This window comes from Populus trichocarpa, chromosome 2 (assembly GCF_000002775.5).
Source record: "Populus trichocarpa isolate Nisqually-1 chromosome 2, P.trichocarpa_v4.1, whole genome shotgun sequence".
Taxonomy (NCBI): Eukaryota; Viridiplantae; Streptophyta; class Magnoliopsida; order Malpighiales; family Salicaceae; genus Populus; species Populus trichocarpa.
In genome coordinates this window covers 15,887,624-15,904,296 of record NC_037286.2, presented here as the reverse complement: position 1 = coordinate 15,904,296, position 16,673 = coordinate 15,887,624, and the positions used below count along the sequence as shown (strand labels likewise).

Here is a 16,673-nt window from a genome sequence, read left to right as displayed (position 1 = left end):
ATAGGTAGAGATTAAAATGACAACGATTCTTAATGGACTATAACATGGTAGAATTGGGCAAAATTGTTGGAAAAACACATGAGGGACTCACGAATAATTTTAAAATAGTTCTTAAACTTTTTGAGATTTTTAAGGCTCTATTTGGCTAGACACATAAATATAGACAAATTTAAAACTAAAGGAAAAACTTAAAGCATGTTTGTCAAACACGTCTTTACCTTAAATAAGAGGCATAAAAAAGGTCTTAAGAGCGTGTTTGGAAAACACCCTTTAAAGAGCCAAACAAGGTCTTATTTCTTAAGTAAAAAACATGGTGAGTCAAACACACCCTTAAGTCTAGGTTTGGGCTTGAAATCTAAGCTATGTATATGGGGTTGGGCTTAGGCCCATCTCCACTCATTTTGTTAGGCCTACGGACGATCCAACTAACTTCTTTATTTTTAGAGGTGAGTTGGAACAAGCCTAGCCATACGAGTTGGGTTAAGGGTCTAACCCACATAAGCCCTTTGCTGGTAAAAGCTAGCAGAAACAGGGCGTGAATTAATTCATTTCTTGCATGCTAAAAGAGTGCATAGGGGAAGGGAGTAGTGGATTTGTTTGGCCAAAGGGGAAGCGCTACTGGTGGCATGCTTGGTGGCTCGAGGTGAAGGATGGCGTGGCTAAGAAAAAAAACTCATGCTTACAGCGTGGAAGGTTGGCATCTATGAAGGAAATGATAACAACGTTGTTGTGCCGGTACTACTAGAGCTAAAACTACTGCTGGAGGAGATGTCGTGATGGAAGAGAAGTCAGTGTTATTGTTGTGTTGCTGCTATGATGAGGAGATAATGGCGTGGAGGAGAGGTTGCTGAAGTTATGGAGGAGATGGTGCAGGTGTGGTAGTGACGACTAAGAGAGAAATGGAGGCAGGTGCAGGTTTTTTGTTCCTGGCTACTAACTTCTTGAATAGGTGTTTCTGTGTGGGGTTTTAGGCTAATGTAGCTCTTGGATGGAACAAGGAAGGTGATGTGTTTTTTCTTTCTATGTAGTTTTTTTAGTCTCGAGTCTCTCCCCTCCACTTGGAGCTAAACGGGGCTTCTGTTTCTAGGAGGTGATGGAGATGTATATGATCCTCCCTGACTCAGCTCCTAACCTCCTTTAATCTCTTTGGAATAATCCCAGCCATTGATGCCAAGCCAAGAACCTGGTACTCTCAAACCAGGTTGTCAAAGGCTGGTTGAGTCAATGGTTTTGGACCGGTATTACAGAGGCTATAAAGGGAACCACTCGGCGAGAATCATACTGGGAGGTGGTAGATTTTAGGGCTATCAAATAAGCGTCCATTTTCTTTTGCCTAAGGCATGGGAGAGCATTAAATGCTCTACAAAAAAGGACCCCAGCTCCCCACAAGAGAAATGAAGAAGAAAATGAACAGTGGTGCTAAAACAGTATTGTTTTGTTTATTTTACAAAGAGATCCCTGATCTTCCAATTGCGTCGAATTTGGGCTGATTTCTCAAGATTTCTTTCGATCAAGTCCTTGGTCATGTCAATTTGGACCCTCAATTTTTGATGTCTTTTTTAATATAGCCCTTGGTCTTGTATATCTCCAATTCCATCCTTAATTAATTTTTAAACTTCTAATTTCTTCAAATTTACCATTAATTTTAATCAATTTTGGTCCTTAAATGTGCACACCTCTTCCACCTTGATCCTTGATTTTAAGATTCTTCAATTTACCATTCAATTGACCTCCAAACTTTGATTTTCTTGTAATTAAGTCCCTAATTGCATCAATTTAACCTTTCAAAGTTTCAATTGTGTCCTTAATCTTTCAATTTTTGCAAGTTTATTCGAGTTAAGCCTCCAAACTTGATTTTTCATCAATTGAATAAAACAAACTCATTAGAAGTTTAATAAAGTCCTTAAACTTAATTAATTCTTCTAATTTTTTCTCAATTGACTTTTAAACTTAATTTTTATTTTAATTAAGTCCTAAATAAATCAATTAAACCTGTTAGAAGTTTAATTAAGCCTTTAGACTTAATTAATTCTTCTAAATTTGATCAAGTTTGGATTTCAACCTCAATTTTCTTCTTTTCTTCATCTCATCTTGTCAAAAGATCTCAATTTGACTATGCTTCCGGTGTTTTGGTCTTTTACAGCTTGAAGGTTTATCTCCTCGTGTCCCGTTTTGAATTTTTAATAAAAAAAATTGTGTCCTTAATCTTTTAATTTTTGCAAATTGATTCGAGTTAAGCTTTCAAACTTTATTTTTCATCAATTGAGTCTTTGATTGAATAAAAAAAACTCATTAGAAGTTTAATTAAGTTTTTAAACTTAATTAATTCTTCTAATTTTTTTCCAATTGACTTTTAAACTTAATTTTTACTTTAATGAAGTCCTAAATAAATCAACTAAACATGTTAGAAGTTTAATTATGTCATTAGATTTAATTAATTCTTCTAATTTTGATCAAGTTTGGATTTCAACCTCAATTCTCTTCCTTTCTTCATCCTATCTTGTTAAAAGATCTCAATTTGGCTATGCTTCCAATGTTTTGGTATTTTACAGCTTGAAGGCTTATCTCCTCCTGTTCCATTTTGCATTTTTAATAAAAAAAATTAAATTTGGATAGGTCTAAAATTGAGTTATGACAAAATACATCTTTGAGATTCTTTGGCCTTGATCTTGTAATTGGCTCATCTGGAACTCCTGAATAAACCCGGGTCTTATGGCTTAACTCTCCAGAGTCCAAACCCATGACTCAAATCATGGATTCCACGGAGTTTAACAACTTTGAATTTTATTTTTAAAGTATTTGTTTACTTAATGATATGTTAACAAAAATAGATAGTTGTAAAATTGAGCTCCAATCAAATACTAAGATATTTGTGTGAGGCTACTATAATATCATAGGAAGCAAACCGAAATAAATTATGAAGACAAATTTCAAATCAACCAAATATTGAAAGATGAAATTGAAAAAAAAACAAAAATGATTCAATCAAAAGAAAAAAACTAGAAGATGGAATTTGAAAAAAAAAAGAAAAAAAGGGATCGACCATATGGGTCAACCTTGAAACCTTTCAAGCAGATTCCTTGTCTAGCCTGGTTTTAAAATTAACTCGCGCAGGAGTTAACCCCCCATGACCTAGTCAATTTGGCAAAAAAGCATAATTTTGTCTTTGAGAAAACTTCAAGAAGACATCTTTTGTTTTTTTTTTTAATATTAAGATGATGACATATTGAATCGACCCTAGTTTCATAGCTTAACCCACTAAAACTGCAATTTAGATCATGGACTCTATTAAGTTCAACAACTTTATTTTTTTAACTATTTTTTACTTAATGACATGATAACAAAAATAACTGCTTGCAAAATTGAGCACCAACCAAATATTAGGATGTTTGTTTGAGACTACGATAACCTCATATGAAGCAAATTAAAATAAATTATGAAGATGAATTTGAAATTAATGAAATATTGAAAGATAAAATTAAAAAAAAAACTAAAAAGGATTCAATTGAAATAGGCACTCAAAAAATTAAGCATCAACCAAATGTCAAGACATGTATTTGAGACAACGATAACATCATAAAAAGCAAACCAAAATAAATTATAACGAACAATTTTGAATTAACAAATATATTGAATTATAGAATTAAAAAAAAAACTAAAAAGTATTTAATCGAAAGGAAAAAGAAATTGGATGATATAATTTTTTAAAAAAAATTATAGAATTAAAAATTAAAAATTTGGAAATTTGGGTTTGTGTTTTTTCTATCCCATAATTCAAATTTCAACTTGTTTTCACTTGAAAACACAAAAATCACATCATAATAATCTATATAACCCCATTCTCAACTCTAAAACACACTATAATTTGTCTAAAAACTCAAAATAAAATCAAATCAAATGTAAGTTTCATATTATGATCTACTTTTTCATATATGATTTAAGGAATAAATTTTTTTCATTGAACTTCATTCTCAAAAACGATCCCAGTGACATGAAGATCAATGTTTTTATGGTCAAAATGTGGCTAGTTGAAAGTTTTCTCTCTTTTATCCCTTTTTGGTGTATCCCTCACCTCCTCTCAATTGTTAAAGATTGAAATGTGATAGAAATAATATTGCTTGAACAAAATGTAAATTGTGAATGCAATAGATACTAAAGTGTAAAAAGCACATGTCATGAATAATTCGATGAATATTTATACATGAGTGTGTGAATAGTTATATGTAATGTTCAAAAACTCCAATTTTTTTAGTTTATAGTTAAACTAATTTCTTGGCTCGTATTATGCTTTGGGTAGGATTAACATTTTATTGAATGGGAAAAGGAATGTTCAGACCATGGGAAACCATTTGGTATTGTTATTAATATAATCTAGCAGTCAATTTTAAAACCTTTCAATTTGACTCCTTAACTAACCTAAGTTTAAAATTGACCCACGTGGGAGTTGCCTTAACATAACTTAGTTGACTTGTCAAGTCCAAAAAAACACAGATGGCCGGTAGAAAATATGGTTTGGCTTTTAAAAAAAAAATTAAAGATGATGTCTTTTTTATTTTAATACTGAGACAATGACATATTGGATAAACCCGGGCCTCCCAACTTAACTCTCCAAAGTCCAAACCCATGACTAAAATCATGAATTCCCCAACAACTTTGAATTTTCTTTTTAAAGTGTTTTTTACTTAATGATATGATAACAAAAATAGACACTTGTAAAATTGAGTATCAATCAAATATCAAAATATTTGTTTGAGACTACGATAATATCATAGGAAGCAAACCGAAACAAGTTATAAAGACAAATTCCAAATCAATCAAATGTTGAAGGATGAAATTGAAAAAATAAAGCAAAAAGGATTCAATCAAAAGAAGAAGAAAAATTGAAGATGGAATTTCAAAAAAAAAAAAAAAGGAAAAGGAAAAGGAAAAAAGGGGCTCGACCGTGTGGGTCAACCTTGAAACCTCTCGACCAAATTCCTTGCCTAGCATGAGTTTAAAATTAACTCGCATAAGAGTTGTCCTCTCGTGACCTAGTCAACTTGGCGGGTCCAAAAGTAACCCGAACAACAAGAAAAAACATGATTTTGGCTTTGAAAAAATTTCAAGATAATATTTTTTTTAATATTAAGACAATGGCATATTGGATCATTCCTAGTTTCACAGCTTAACCCACCAAACCCGCGGCTTAGATCATAGACTCCACTAGGTTCAACAATTTTGTTTTTTGAATTATTTTTTACTTAATGATATGATAACAAAAATAATTACTCGCAAAATTTAGCATTAACCAAATATCGAGATGTTTGTTTGAGACTAAGATAACCTCATATAAAACAAACTGAAATAAATTATAAAGATGAATTTAAAATCAATGAAGTATTATTGAATGATGAAATTAAAAAAAAAAGCTAAAAATAATTCAATTGAAATAAATATTCAAAAAATTGAGCATCAACCAAATATCAAGATATTTATTTGAGACAAAGATAATATTATAGAAATCAAATAAAGAAATTTCAAAATTAACAAAATTTTGAATTAAAAAAATTTAAAAAAGCTAAAAAGGATTTAATCAAGAAAAAGAAATTGGAGAATAAAATTAAAAAAAAAGCTTTTTTACTATTTATATGAATAGTGAATGAGCTGAGAATTATTTTTAGTTTACGTAATATTTAACATTATCACTTCTATTTGATTAATAAAATTTGTTTTCAAATTAAAATATTAATATTATTCCATAGCATCTTAGTTGGCCACGTTGCTTCAAATTTAGAGGTTTTTCCTCGAAAAATGTTCCCTTTAAAATATAATCATGTTTAATTAAAAACAATATTTTTAAATTAAAATAAATATAGTTGGTTGATTAGAAGACATAATTAAATATTAATAAATGGTCAAAAAATATTTTTTTGTGTAAAGAGTATTCACATTTACTAATAAAAGGTTGATGCCAACTGTGATTTGTCAGTCCTTGAGAAAGTTAATGAAGTGCAAAGTTTTCATAACTTGGCGACTTTCGACGTCAGGTTTATTCAAATCTTCAGCAATATAGGAACACCCATCATTGATAAGATTTAAAAAATAAAACAATATTTATTAAAAAATAATTTATAAAATTTATTTATCTACTGTTACTTTAAATTCACAACACACATAATTTAAAATAACATTTTAAAATAAAAAAGGTTTATAATAATATAATATTAAATGAATGTTTTTATATAATTATCATTTTTAAGAGTTATATATATTTATGTTTTGAAAGATTCTTCAATTTATGTACCTAATATTTACTTAAGTATTATTAAAGTTACTTTATATGATAAATTTAATTATGATTATTAAAATTTATATAAAAGTATTTAAAAATATTCAGTAGATAAATAAAAAGTTACCTAATATTCACCAACGTCTAACATTCAAAGTTTTGAGGGAAAATAATATCTAAAAATCTTCAGTATTTAATTAATTACTTAAACAGATAATCATACAGCGATTATGACTTTGGAATATTTCGTCCTTTCCACAGCCGTTCAGGATTCATGAATGAAGAAGACCAACAAATCCCACGAGCACAAGCAAGGAAGCTTCGTTTTTACACTTTGACTTGGTAAAAGAAGAAATAATTATAGTTTATTCCCCTATGCAAAAAAAATAATCTATATTGCAAATTTTTTAAGTACCGTTCAAGAATTGTAGGTCGGAATTTAGCAGCGATAACAAAAACATGTGATTTCAACTTTTTTTTTTTTTTTTTAATGTTAGCGGCCACAATTCAATAATTAAAAAACAACAATCGAACAATGAGGACAATTAAAAAATAAATAGATAAATAATAAAACTTGATTTTAGAGTATTATTCTGATATAAATTTGAAAAGTAATAATTCTTAAATCCATAAACAAGATAGAAATAATATAAAAACGTTAAAATCAAATTGATAAAAAACCTAACCCAATAATTACCTAAACCAATAAATTTAATTTATTGAATGAAAGACCCTAAATCTTTGATTATAATGAATCAAGAATTGTAAGTATGAGAATGAACATCACAAAGACCATTAATTTTTGATAAGTTATGAAGAGTTCAATGAAAAACCAAAAGTATGAGCAACTTCGTACAAACATGATTTTTTTTTTTATTCGAGGAAACCCCACCCCCGGAAAGCGCACTTTGAGGGTCCAGGTGAGCGAGTAAAACCCCGGCTGTCCCAAGCTTTTACAAGAGGTGCACGCCCTGACTCGAACTCGAGACCTGTTATGTAGATCTCGAGCCCAAACACGATATTATTTATGAATAAAACCAAGTTTTTTTTTTAATAAAACCTAAATACAATCTAAATAGCCTTACTAATACTACGTAAAATGTCCTACATAAGGTTGGAAAAATAACAAAAAAGTTTTAAATAAATTAAAAAAAAAAGAATCTTAAACCAACTATGAAAACAATGTAATTTTCACACAATAGCTTATAGGCTTATTGCAATACTTTCTTGAACTCTAATTACTATGAAATAACATTATATAAAACAAGGCCATTGAAATCTACTATTAAAATTTTAACTCGATCCAATAGTCAAATAAAAATTTATATTTTTTTGTTTTCTTAATAAATAAGGTATGTAAATGATTATAGATGATGAGAGTTATACTAATATAGTTACTACTACAATTCTTGATTAAATAAGAAATAATAGTAGATTTATAAATAATAAGATATTTTTTATTATTTTTCTAAACATGTTGGATATAGCAAAAAAATTTAAATTACAAGTTATAATTTTTTAAAATTTTAATATGCAAATATAATTTTAATCAAACTATAAAATACTGGGATAATTTTCCAAAAAAAAAAAAACACTGAGGTCTAACATTCGGGAAATATTTTCTACAAATCTTCAGTATTTAATTAATTACTTAAACAAATAATCATACAGCGATTATGACATTGGATTTTTTCGTCCTTTCCACAGCTGTTCCGGATTCATGAATGAAGACCAACAAATCCCAAAAGCACAAGCAAGGAATCTTCGTTTTTACACTTTGACTTGGTAAACGAAGGAATAATTATAGTATATTCCCCTATGAAAAAAATAATATATATATAGGAGACTTGGAGAGGCTTAAAAGCACAGCTGGCGTCATTCTGCACGCCAGCAATTACACCGACGCCACTCATAACTCTATTGGGGGGAAAAAAAAAAAAAACCCCACTATTTTGAATTAAAATATATCTTCTAACAGCTAAATCCAGCCCTTCTTTTTCTATAAAACCCGCACCAAACGACCTCATTAACCTTCCTTTCTTTCGAATTAATTTGGGTCCTCCTATTTTAGGGTTTCTGTTCCCCCAATAATCTCTCTCTCCTCCCCTCTCTGCGTTTCGTCAGCTAAGTATTCTTCTTTCAGTGTCTCTCTATTTTTGTTTTTAGATCTAGAGTCTCGGATCTAATTTTTGGGTGATTTCTTACTCTCGTGTTTTCTAAAAATCCGTGCTGTTCGATTTGGGGATCGAAAATTAGGGTTTTGTAAGAAGTACCAATGTTTTTAGAATTTCTATGAGTTACGCTATACTCATGCGTCGAATTCGGATTCTTCACTCTTTCTCGGTTGTGTTTCTCTACTGGTTTTATGTGTTCTCATGAATTAATCCAATTTATTTTCTAGATCTCGACCCCTAGGTTCTTTTTACAATCTAATTATAACCGAATTGGATAGGTAGGTATTGAATTTATTTGATCTTGTTAGCGAAGAATATAGAAATTGTAAAAAATGTCTGCAAGGCAAGCGGCGAGCTCAGGATCGGATAGTGATCCGCGATATGCGAATGTCGATGAGAGGAAAAGGAAGAGGATGATATCCAACAGGGAATCTGCGAGGCGTTCCAGGATGAGGAAGCAGAAACAAATGGGGGATTTGGTCAATGAAGTGAGCAAATTGCAGAACGAGAACAATCAGTTGATGCAGGGTATCAATGTTGGCCAACAACGCCGCATGGCGATGGAGTCAGCCAACAATGTCCTGAGGGCTCAGGCTGTGGAATTGACTGAGAGGCTGCGGTCGTTGAACTCTGTGTTGCAGATTGTGGAGGATGTTAGTGGGCTCTCTATGGAGATACCCGAAATACCCGATCCTTTGTTGAAGCCGTGGCAGCTCCCCTGTTCAGTAATGCCCATCATGGCATCTGCTGATATGTTTCAATATTAGTGTTTGTGGGCCTGTTCGGTGCTTTGGTGGAAGATGTTGTTTGTCTATCGTCCGGGGTTCATCTTTTGCTTGCGTGGGTCTTTATAACAGCATGGTTTAATGTCTTAGGTGGATGCTGGTATGGTGTGTGTTTGATAGCAGTGTGGTTTTGTCGAAGTTGTGATGTTATGGGTCCTGTTTGAATTTCAATCACTGTTTATAATGTAATCAATTTCCAATTTGTGTCATTTCCCTTACTGTTATGTTTCTCTGCAGCTTAATCTCGATGTGATTGCATTATATTTTCCATGTTATGCATGTGTTTGGTTTATATGCATTAAATCGTGAGTGGATTTGATGTTTAAATGAAAGTGAAAGATTATGGTCTCCAGCATTTTTATGCTCACAGATTGCACTCCCCTGCACTTGATTGCGACCCAAATGTGAGGAGCTGGGGCTCTATTGTCTGGGTGATGATTTGTGATCAGCTTGTTTTTGTTGCTGGTTTCATTATAGTTGGAATGGTTAGCACTTAGTGGGTGGTAGTAAGTGTTTATATAGTAGTGACGGTGAATTGCTACGCCGTCTGCTTCCGGTGGCTTGTAAGGATAATTGTTTGTTAAATTGGATACAAGAACTTAATAGGAAGATCAACTAGAACGATGAGATGGTTGCTTATTGCGCGGGTTGAACCTTAAGCTGCAGAAGAACTCACTTGAAGGTCTCTAACTCTCTACTGAGCCAATTTAATGCCTTTAATTTTTCCTAATTTGTTGTTCTTACATGTGGATGGTGGTATATAGCATTTTGCACCTAGTTGCCGGGTGCTTTTGGATAGACTTAGATTGGAAGTTGTAGAAGTTGAATGATCTTCAACTTGGATGAGCTCATTTGGGGACTTGGGGTTTATGTTTTAAGCGTGTCTATATTTGGAAGCTGATATGGTTTATGGATATAATTTGGTAACAGTGCGGCTCCTCTAGAAGCTGTGCGTATTGGACTCAGGAGGGGACGATTGGTGAGTGCTGTTTTACTCACCTCACGATTCCTCCCCCCTGGGGAGCGATGTAGCTCACAACTTTTGACTGCTATTTAGCATGTTGGGTGTTGTTCCTGGAAGATTCCTGGAAACAGCTGAATTGTAATGCAAATCATGAAGCAAAGCATTAAAGTTAAATCAGGAATTCCCTCTTTTTGACTAAGCCAGGAAGCAAGGACGGGGTAATTGCGTGAGTTGCCGTAATCCCTGCTGCAAGGCATCTAGGGGTTCTTATTACCAATTCAAGTCAATTTTCTTATGGTTCTTATCTCTTCTAAGAATTTTCTTGGATTTTGTCCCGACAATAAATATGTTTTTAGATTAATTTGTGCATTAATTGAGATGACATCTCCTTATTTAATAATTTGAAAAACGTATTTTCACATGAAATTATCTAACCTCGAACAAAAACACAAATGGTGAGACCCTTGTATTAGCACTTTCCTTTTTACTTTCCTTGCTCACCCGACATCCAACCCCGTAGATAACAGTAAATAGTAAAGACTACTGTAGAGGGTTTGGAACCTGAACTTCTGTTACTTCTGTCTTCTTAGTAACAGAAGTTAGTTCAATTTTATTAATATAGGATAATGGAATCGGATGGCGCCATTCCCCTCTTCTCTATCCTTTTTTTCCCACAGGCAATTTAGCTTTGACTTTTTTATATCGTGGTTAGCCTCGATTCTATCCGGTAATCTTTTCTGTATTTAAAATTAATTGTTTTTGTATTTTAAAAGTATTTTTTAAAATATTTTATTTTTTTTGTTTTAAATTATTTTTTTAATATTTTCAGATTATTTTAATATGTTAATTTTAAAAATAAATTTTAAAACATAAAAAATATATTATTTCAATATATTTTCAAATAAAAAATATTTTAAAAATTAACCACCTACCAGACGAGATATTCACTAAATAATTTGCAGGTTAGCAAAAAAATAAAAGAGGCAGTTCTATCCTGGATTCTTCAGGGCTTATTCAACTATATTACTGTGCCTGAGAGCACAAACCAAGATCCAAAAAAAGATCCGATTTTGTAATCTGAATTCTTCTTTTTTCTAAGAAAAAACAGAGGCTATTGTTCGTGGAGAAATATTTTGAAGATGACCCAATGATAGGAAAAAACAACAAAGGATAATTGAATAGCAATTGTAAATTTTTCCATGACGTAGGTTAAAATGGCCAAAGGCGTAGTAAATTGCCTTGAGGCTTCAGCTATAAGCCAAAGATATTTGAACTTCTTTTAGAAAAGTAAGAGATTGTTTGGCTGTGAGTGCTTTTTAAATAATTTTTTGTGTTAAAATACATGTTAATGATGTTTTTTTATTTTTTAAAAATCATTTTTGATATCAGCACATCAAAACGATCCAAAACGTACAATCCATATTAAATTTTAATAAAAAAAAAATTAAATTTTTTAAGAACGCAGGTTGAACCGTGTTCCCAAACGTTCCTTAATAGCTAGAAATTAAGTAGAAATATAACACAAATTTATCTTTGACGAAGGTAGGGTATAAGTATGTGCTAATTAATTAATAGAACATCATATAAATAATAGACACCACACAGCATCTCCAGCGTTACATAAACCAAAATTAATAAACATATCTAAAGTTTGATCATTGAAAAAGGTTCATGAAGTAAAAACCATTTCAATCTTCATAAGTGCGGCACTCGTCTGTCTCAGGGTTGTCCTTGCAATACTCCTCCAAAGGGTCAGACCCTTTCTTCTTGTCCTTGGCATGGCTAGCAGCAGCACTCAACTCCTCCACCTCATCCCATGCGGCTGCGCATTCTCCACTTGCTGCATCATCGGAGCAGGCCGCCTCTGCATCTTTTATGCTCTTTTCAACCTTCTCTGATATGCTATCAGGGGCAGCCCTCACGGGTCGGATTTGCATGCGCCCACCGGACCCCAGGTGGTATGTCCTCCTCCATGGCTGGTTTAACTTGACGAGGGCTTGAGCTTTTGGTTTGTCTGTTGCCTTAGCTAAGACTCTAGGTGTTGAGAGGTTAAGACCAGCTATTGTTGCCATTCTAGCCCTGTGGTGTGGTGTTGCGCAATGGAGATAAAATTGATAGTGTCCAGGGAAGGTGACAATGCGAGCTATATTATCGGGACATGTAACCATTACCGAACACAGATTTCTTATCAGGTGTCAACCAATTGCATGCTTCCACGTCAGACTGGGGAATTGTGGTGTGGTTTGTGCAATGATCTTGTTAATTATTACATGTACACACGTGGTTAGTACATATTTACATAAATAAATATAAATCAATAAATAAAAGACTTCGACTTATAATATTTGTTGATAAAATATAAACTTGGATATATAAATTAAAAATCTTAAAAATAATCTACTGTCTTCAAACGTCAAAGATCACGGTTTATAACTGACGGAAAAGTTGGATCGGAGTAAAAGCCTTGTTGATATTTATAGATCCTTTTTTTTTTTTTAATAAATCCTTGTATTTAAAAATTCATTAAATTCCAACTAATTAAGCCCCAATTAATTTGACCGAGTTGATTCAGCCTATTAAAAAATTAAATTCTTTAACTAATAATATATTCTATTTACAAAACTCGAACTTAAAATAATATTTTAAAAAAATAAATATCAAATCACCTGAACCAATCACAACTCGCTTCTTTAGCTGAAAGTTCCTAACCCACCTCCAGAATATCAGCCATGGCAGACCTTTATCTGTCACGAATTCAAGATACCCAGATATAAAAAGAGGGAGAAAAAACGTGTTTTCCATGTAAAAATGGTGACGGACGTCGGATAAGATGTAGAAGACCAATGCAGGAGCCAGACCCCCTCGTTGCCAAGTTGATATTTTAGGGAGTTAATAAATTCATCGTCACCTAAGATGTTGAAAGTTGAAACTTTGAATGATTCCATTTCCAATTCCGCCTCCCATAGAATCTTTAGAGATGGCAAATTTCTGACCCCAATATTTTTTTTTTTTAGTTTAATGTAGGTGTTCGGGCCAGCTTGCGCGCACTTCAATTAATCTCACGGGCCCTGAAGTTAACGACCATGTAAACTTCTAGTGGTCATCATATGAGCAACTACAGGGCTCCAACCTGCTGACCCCAATAATTAATTCCCTTATCATCAGTACTGAATACTTCTCCGGGCATGCTACTAAATAGTTCCCTTTGCTACTAACAGACTCATTTTGTGTTATGAGGCTGCTAGTGAATGAGACTATATAGTAACTGAGATATTTATACATTTTTTTATATTAATTTATGATATTTAATTATTTTTTAAATATGTAATTTTAACAATAATACATGTTAAGGGTAAAATATATTTTTTTATATTTTATTTTATTTTGTCCACTATAACCTAACATGATATAGAAATAATTAATCATTTTTTTTTACATTACGATCAAACATAATTTTATCTTTGTTTTCTTTTCTATCTTGTTTTTTTTATCTTTATCGTTTTTATATCTTTTGTTTCAGGATAATAATCAAACATTATTTTAAAAAATTATAAATAAAATACATTATTTATATAGAAAATCTCACATCAAGGTTAGAATTCATCACATCCAATTCAATATTTAAACAAATCAATGTTTTTATCCACTTTTATAGAGATAAAAAAAAATCTCCCTTGCCCTTTTCAATTCAAGTAAATAGGGAAGAATCTCAGTAAAAACCGTATATTTATCATCTCTGTTGTTTTCCCCCACCTGTCCCTTGTGTTCTTAAGAAACAAATAATTCAAAACCCTCTAATAGAAAACCTCATGTTTGATCTCTATATTTTGATACTAACTTACCGTTTAGTCTTTTCATTAATTTATTTGTTAATAAGATGCGCAACCATCACATTAATTTCTTTTTCTCTGCCATTTTTTTTTAAAGTTTTTTTAAGCAGTGTTTGGTATGTTGGATAACATTGATTGGACTGGATTAAACATTACTGAACTTGACATGAGTGGACAAATAACTGGCTTATCCAATGTTTAGTGTGCTTTGAATTGGACTAGATAATTTACCTTATTTTGTGCTTGATAGATACTAGACGAGATTCAGCCGAAACGAGGTCCGCAAAGATCTAGATTTAAAAAAAAATAAAGGAAGGATTAATCTGTCTGACCTGACCTGGTAAAAAACTCAGGTCAATCCATGACTTTGTCAACTTATGATAAAACATAGATAAAAAAAAGTTATATGATAAACATATATAACTTTTTTATATATGTTTATTTGTCAAAACAAGGTTGCTTTGATTTAATTTTTTTTAATGTGGGTCAACTCGAGTTGACCCTCCTGGCTCGTAAATTGAGTTTTACCTTGGGTCAATCCTTGAATCGGGTTTTAAAATTATGATAATGATAATTTTTATTCTTATATTACTTTGAGTCAACCCAAGTTGACTATCTCGACCCATGACTTGGTCCTTATCCCGGGTCGACCCCATAGTTAGGTTTTAAAACTATGTTAAAAACCATTTTTATCATTACATTGACTCGGGTTAATGGTCAACTCGATTCATGACCCGTGACTGGCCCCGACCCTTGAGTAGGGTTTTAAAACTATGATAATGATCATTTTTGTTCTTACATTGACCTAGGTCAATGGTCAACTCGACTCGTAACTCGGACTTGGTCCCATGTCAACTCCCGAGTCGAGTTTTAAAACTATGATATTAATCATTTTTATTCTTACATGGACCTAGGTCAATGGTCAACTTGACCCATGACCTAAGCCTGGTTGATCAGGCCTCACCCTGAGTCAACCTTCAAGTCGAGTTTTAAAACTATTATAATAATTTTTTTTTATCCTAAGGTTAACCTAGGTCAATGACCAAGCCGACCCGTGACCCGAGTCTGGCCTTAAGTCGACCCCCTAATCGAGTTTTAAAACTATAATTGTAACTATTTTTATTCTTATATTGACCTGGGTTAATGGTCAACCCGACCCGTGACTGAGGCTTGGCCCCGGGTCGATATCCGAGTCAGGTTTTAAAACTTTGATAATAATAATTTTTATCTTTACATTGACTCGGATTAACTAGATTAACACTTGCGTAAAGTATTGAACTTGTCGTATCTTTTTTAGTGGAATGATTTTTTTTTCATTAGAATAACTTTACACCAAATAAAAATTAATTTTTACATGTATAAAAATTAACCAAATAACTTTATAAAAAAATTATTTTGTCCTGTGCATCATTATCCTATAAACACTTCCTTCATGACTTCAAATGATCAGAAACTAGAAGGACGAGATGACTCTTTTCTTGAAGATTGAGGCACCAAGTTACTCTAGGCTCCATTTATTTGCTGGAAAGTAGTTTCCTTTTGGAAAGTGAATTCCAGGAAAGTATTTTCTGATGTTTGGTAGTGTAATGAAAAATAAGTTGGAAAACACTTTCCAGTGTTTGGTTATGTCATGGAAAATGAGCTGGAAAATAACTTATTAATGTTTTATTTTTCTCAAGTTTATTAAAATAATAAGGAACAAATCTTACAAATTAAAAAGTTGAATGAGAATGAAATTGAAAAAAAATATAATTTCATAAATTATCTCAAATAAAATAAATAATAATCAAAATAATAGATATCAAATCTAAAAAATTAAAAAAATGAAAGATGAAGAAATTAAAATAATAATAATTAACATTTCATAAATTATTTCAAATAAAATAAGTAACAATCAAAAGAATGGGGACCAAATTTGATAGATAAAAATTTTTAATAAAAAAATGATAAGAAAAAAGCAAATAACAATTATACAAATAAGGACCAAAATTAATATAAAAATTAAATTTTAAGAGATGAAATTGAAAAATAAATATTCAAAACAAATTATATATAGCAATCAAAAGTTTGAGGATCAAATTTGATATAATCAGCAAATAATGACATTTCTAAATTTTTCACAACTTCCGGAAAGTGTTTTCCGCTCAAATTTTTCAGGAAAACACTTTCCTGAAAACCAAGCCAAATTTTCATTTGACTGGAAAGTGTTTTCTGTTGACCAACTTTTCTAATGGCAAACAAACACAGGAAAGTTTGAAAAGTGGTTTCCAGGAAAACAAACACGGCCAAAAGGAAAAACACTTTTCTGGAAACCAAATCAAATTTTTTTTTGACTGGAAAGTGTTTCCGTTGATTGAAAAGTATTTTCTGTTAACCAACTTTTCTAATAACAAAAAAACATATAAAAATTTAAAAAATAATTTCTTAAAAATTACTTTCCAAAAACGAACATGTATTAATTGAAGAATAGTATGAAGAGAAGTTATCTAGTGTAGGATGGTAAATTCTGTAGTTGACGGCGTTGCCATATGAGTCAGGTTAATAAGGTGCCCTGTAGACTGCGGTGTGAGAGAATATAACTAATTACGAGAATATAAAATTCTATATATATATATATATAACTAATAAAATACGAATAATTAATTCTATGAG

General features: G+C 31.7%; 2 protein-coding genes across 2 annotated transcripts; one reads left to right on the top strand and one right to left on the bottom strand.

Moving 5' to 3' along the window:
* Positions 1 to 8,226: 8,226 nt before the first annotated feature.
* Positions 8,227 to 9,436, top strand: LOC7460456 (bZIP transcription factor 53). The gene has a single exon (XM_002301475.4). It carries the CDS (start codon positions 8,775 to 8,777, stop codon positions 9,207 to 9,209), a length of 435 nt encoding a protein of 144 aa, XP_002301511.1. The 5' UTR covers positions 8,227 to 8,774; the 3' UTR covers positions 9,210 to 9,436.
* A 2,311-nt stretch (positions 9,437 to 11,747) lies between these two features.
* LOC7481401 (calvin cycle protein CP12-1, chloroplastic) lies at positions 11,748 to 12,513 on the bottom strand. The gene has a single exon (XM_002302728.4). It carries the CDS (start codon positions 12,357 to 12,359, stop codon positions 11,880 to 11,882), a length of 480 nt encoding a protein of 159 aa, XP_002302764.4. The 5' UTR covers positions 12,360 to 12,513; the 3' UTR covers positions 11,748 to 11,879.
* Between the last annotated feature and the right edge of the window lie 4,160 nt (positions 12,514 to 16,673).

Bases quoted from the DNA above. Each gene is read 5' to 3' on its own strand.
- LOC7460456 (XM_002301475.4), top strand. From the start codon at position 8,775: ATGTCTGCAAGGCAAGCGGCGAGCTCAGGATCGGATAGTGATCCGCGA.
- LOC7481401 (XM_002302728.4), bottom strand. From the start codon at position 12,359: ATGGTTACATGTCCCGATAATATAGCTCGCATTGTCACCTTCCCTGGA.